Source organism: Chrysochloris asiatica, unplaced genomic scaffold (assembly GCF_000296735.1).
Source record: "Chrysochloris asiatica unplaced genomic scaffold, ChrAsi1.0 scaffold00021, whole genome shotgun sequence".
In the NCBI taxonomy this organism is placed as follows: Eukaryota; Metazoa; Chordata; class Mammalia; order Afrosoricida; family Chrysochloridae; genus Chrysochloris; species Chrysochloris asiatica.
The window spans coordinates 1,661,281-1,664,482 of record NW_006408539.1 but is presented as its reverse complement, the minus strand read 5'-3'; the positions used below and the strand labels follow the sequence as shown (position 1 = coordinate 1,664,482).

General features: G+C 42.3%; 1 protein-coding gene across 1 annotated transcript in view; it reads left to right on the top strand.

The window, feature by feature from the left end:
• The window catches only part of CCDC11 (coiled-coil domain containing 11), a 50,349-nt gene extending 47,523 nt beyond the window's left edge, over positions 1-2,826 (top strand). The window contains exon 8 of the mRNA XM_006837558.1: positions 2,598-2,826. Coding sequence (XP_006837621.1) covers positions 2,598-2,826 — 229 coding nt within the window. The remainder of the gene's footprint in view (positions 1-2,597) is intronic.
• Positions 2,827-3,202: the final 376 nt, after the last annotated feature.

Sequence of the window (3,202 nt, the reverse complement as noted above, 5' to 3'; positions counted from 1 at the left end):
CAAATAACCATAATAGGCCACAGTAATCTACAAAATTTCATATAAAAATAGACACCAACCTTATATCCTACTGAAATAACAAGGATAATTTTTCTAAATGAAAATCCTGAGGTAGGATGGCTAGTCAGTTAGGCTAGCAGTAATGGCTTATGAGACCATTTGTTGTAAAGTGCCATGGAGTTGGTTCCTACTCATAGCAAGCCTGCATAGGATTCCCAAGGGGCAGCTAGGTGGGTGTGAACCATCACCTTGTGGTTCTCAGTCCAGTGCTGATGCTACAGCATCACAGGAGGAATCAGAATTCCATACAAATATCCCCAAGAGGATTTTCCTAGCCTCTCTGGACTGGAAAACGAAAATGCTCTGAGTTCTTTGGGAAATGCCACTGTCTTCCTCTGAGAAGTGCCTGGGCTAGTCCCCCAAGGCACCACATCTAGGCTCTGGTGGAGGAACAGAGCCTCAGCCGTGCCTTCTCAGTAATGGCCACAGTTCGAGCTCAAGTGGCCAGGGGTGTGGCAGAAGTGAGCCGGGCTCCTCTAATTGCTGGTCACCCTTCACCCACTCGCTGAATCACCCACACTATCATGATGCATAGAAAGAAGCTCCTTTCTTAAAAAGAGTATGATTTATGTACCTGAACCTTTTGTCAGCTTGGAGGACAAGAATATCTGGTCTAACCTACTAACTTTCTGCTCCAGGCATCAGGTATCTTCACACTTAACCATTTCCTTCCTATTATTTTAAAAATATCTTACTATAGTTTTGGTAAAAGTTTACACAGCAAAATTCCTATTCAAGGAGGAAATGTGGAACAAATTAAAAATTACATTAAAAGCAAAAAAGACAAGGTTTATTGGTCAGAAAGAGACTAGAAGAACCTGAGACTAAAACTTTACCTCGACTACTTTTCAGGTTTGGAAAAGAACTCAGCCTTGTAGCTCATTTTTCAGTCAAACGGTAGCTAGGTATATAGTGGGGTGGGAGGTTGGGAGTGAGGGCAACAAGAGTAAGGCATACTCAGCATGGAATGATCAATCATTGAAGATGAAAAGAGCAATGTGTACCTAAGGACAGAGTTGAGAAGGGCTGGGAAGGAGGGTGGAATGCACATAGGAACCACAGGGAGGAAGCCGGGATAACTGCTGTTGCAGGGAAGGGAATGCAGTCACTGAGATGAAACAAAGTGTGTGATTTGTTGCATATAAAACGGATGATCTTGTCTGTTAACCCCCACTCAATTCGCAAGAAAAAGTTTATTTTTAAAAAGGTTTCTATTTAACCACCTCTACACCAATTCCTCTGTGGCACTACATTCTTCACAATGCGCAGTCTCAGTATTTCCCTCCTGGACCCTCTGTTCCAGTAATCTAGTTTGCTCGCCCCCCGCCTCACTTTTCTAAAGTCTATTGTTGGACATTTGAGGCGAACTCAGTAAACGGCACCTTTTTTGCTCCACTTCTGAATCAACGGCGAGATAAGGGGAAAAAAAGTGTGTTGCAGTTACTTACAGCTGCATTTTTTTTTCCTTTTAAACGTGGCTAAAGAAATTTAGAATTATTTCAGGATTCTGTGGGTAGACCAGGTTTAACTGGACAGTTCTTGTTTGGAATCTGTCTGTGGTTGGAGTTAGATGTTGGCTGGGCGACCTTCCTTGATCCTGAGATACTCACTCACATGGCAGGCGGTTTATGCTGGCTGTAGTCAGAGATCTCATCTGGTGTCACCTACTCAGACACCTACACGTGTGGCTCGGACTTCTCACAGTATGGCGGCTGTGTTTGCAAGGGCAGAGTCTCCATAATGATCAGTCCAAGAAACAGGAAGTAGCTGCTGCCAGGCCTGTCGAAGGTCACTTCTGCCCTCTTCTGTTCATCATAAAAGATGCTGCACCGGCCAGATACAAGGGGATAGAGAAATAAGCTCTGCATCTTGATCAGGGGATAGCAAGTTCACATTGCAGATGAGCCTGTGGGAAGGGAGATATAACTACAGCCATCTCTGGAAAACACAGTCTGTCTCAGAGGGATAGTCACACCATTGTCTTTGTTTCTGGTAAAAGCTGATATTAAAATATGTCTCATGTATTAAAAATGTATCATCTATATATATGCAAGAAGTTGGGAATGTTGAGACATAACCAAATATGGCAAACTGACCCAGCCCATCACCAGCAGTGCTAGACTACTACGGTCTACCCCTTAGATAGAATTACGGAGAACATCAGCTTCCATGTAGGAAAGGGAAGGGTTAGACAGAGCGTGCCTGTTCATTTTCCCAGTTTTACCAATTGATAAGTGACTTCTTCCTTATCTAGAGGAGGAAGCAGGGGGTGGAGCCAAGTTAAGAATGCCCTCCACATAGGGTTAGCAGGAAAGATTATTCCTTCTCTAAAATCAGAATTTCTTCTAAGATTACCTCAATTATTATGTGTAAGAAATGCAGAACTGAATTTTTTTCATCTATTTTCTTCCCTACTCACCCTAATTTTCATGGGAATTTTAATTTGACTTTGCAAATGATACTCAAATTATAATGCCCTATATAAATCCAAATTGTGACTTTGATCATTTTATACCTTGATGTTTCTAATACTTTAGGCGCTGTGGTTTAGCCCAGGAATATAGGAGGCAACTGCAGATGCAAATAGCCTCCCAGCAGCAGGCCCGAGAAGCTAAGAAGGAAGAGATACGCCGAGAGTTTGAAGCCGGAGTAGAGGCCAACAAGATTTGCCAGGACAAGATCCAGGAAATCCTGAGCAACCCTCAAGCGCTGCCCCAAGACACTCATCCCTTGCGGAGAGGATGCTCAGTTAAGCTGCCCGTCTAGTTCCATCAAGCCCACACAGTGTTTCTCACACTTCTGATATTTCAGCTACAATATGCTTATCTCTTCTTTTAAACTCGTGGATGAACCATCTTTTATTTCTCAGTATTTGTATAGCTTAGTCTTAATATAAACACTAAACTAATGTTCTGTTTGAAAATAAAAGGTTTTATTGAAGGAATAATTGCAAATCATGAAATGGAGTACACACAACATCTTATGAGAAAATGCACAAGTGTCCTCCTTTGAAGGAGAAACAGCCAGTTCTTATTTCTTAACATACACAAAGGGGAAGGTTTCACATCAAAGGGAGAAATACAAAGGAAGAGAAGAAAACGTACAAAGAGCTGTCAGATCACACACTCTCGTAACAATTCTG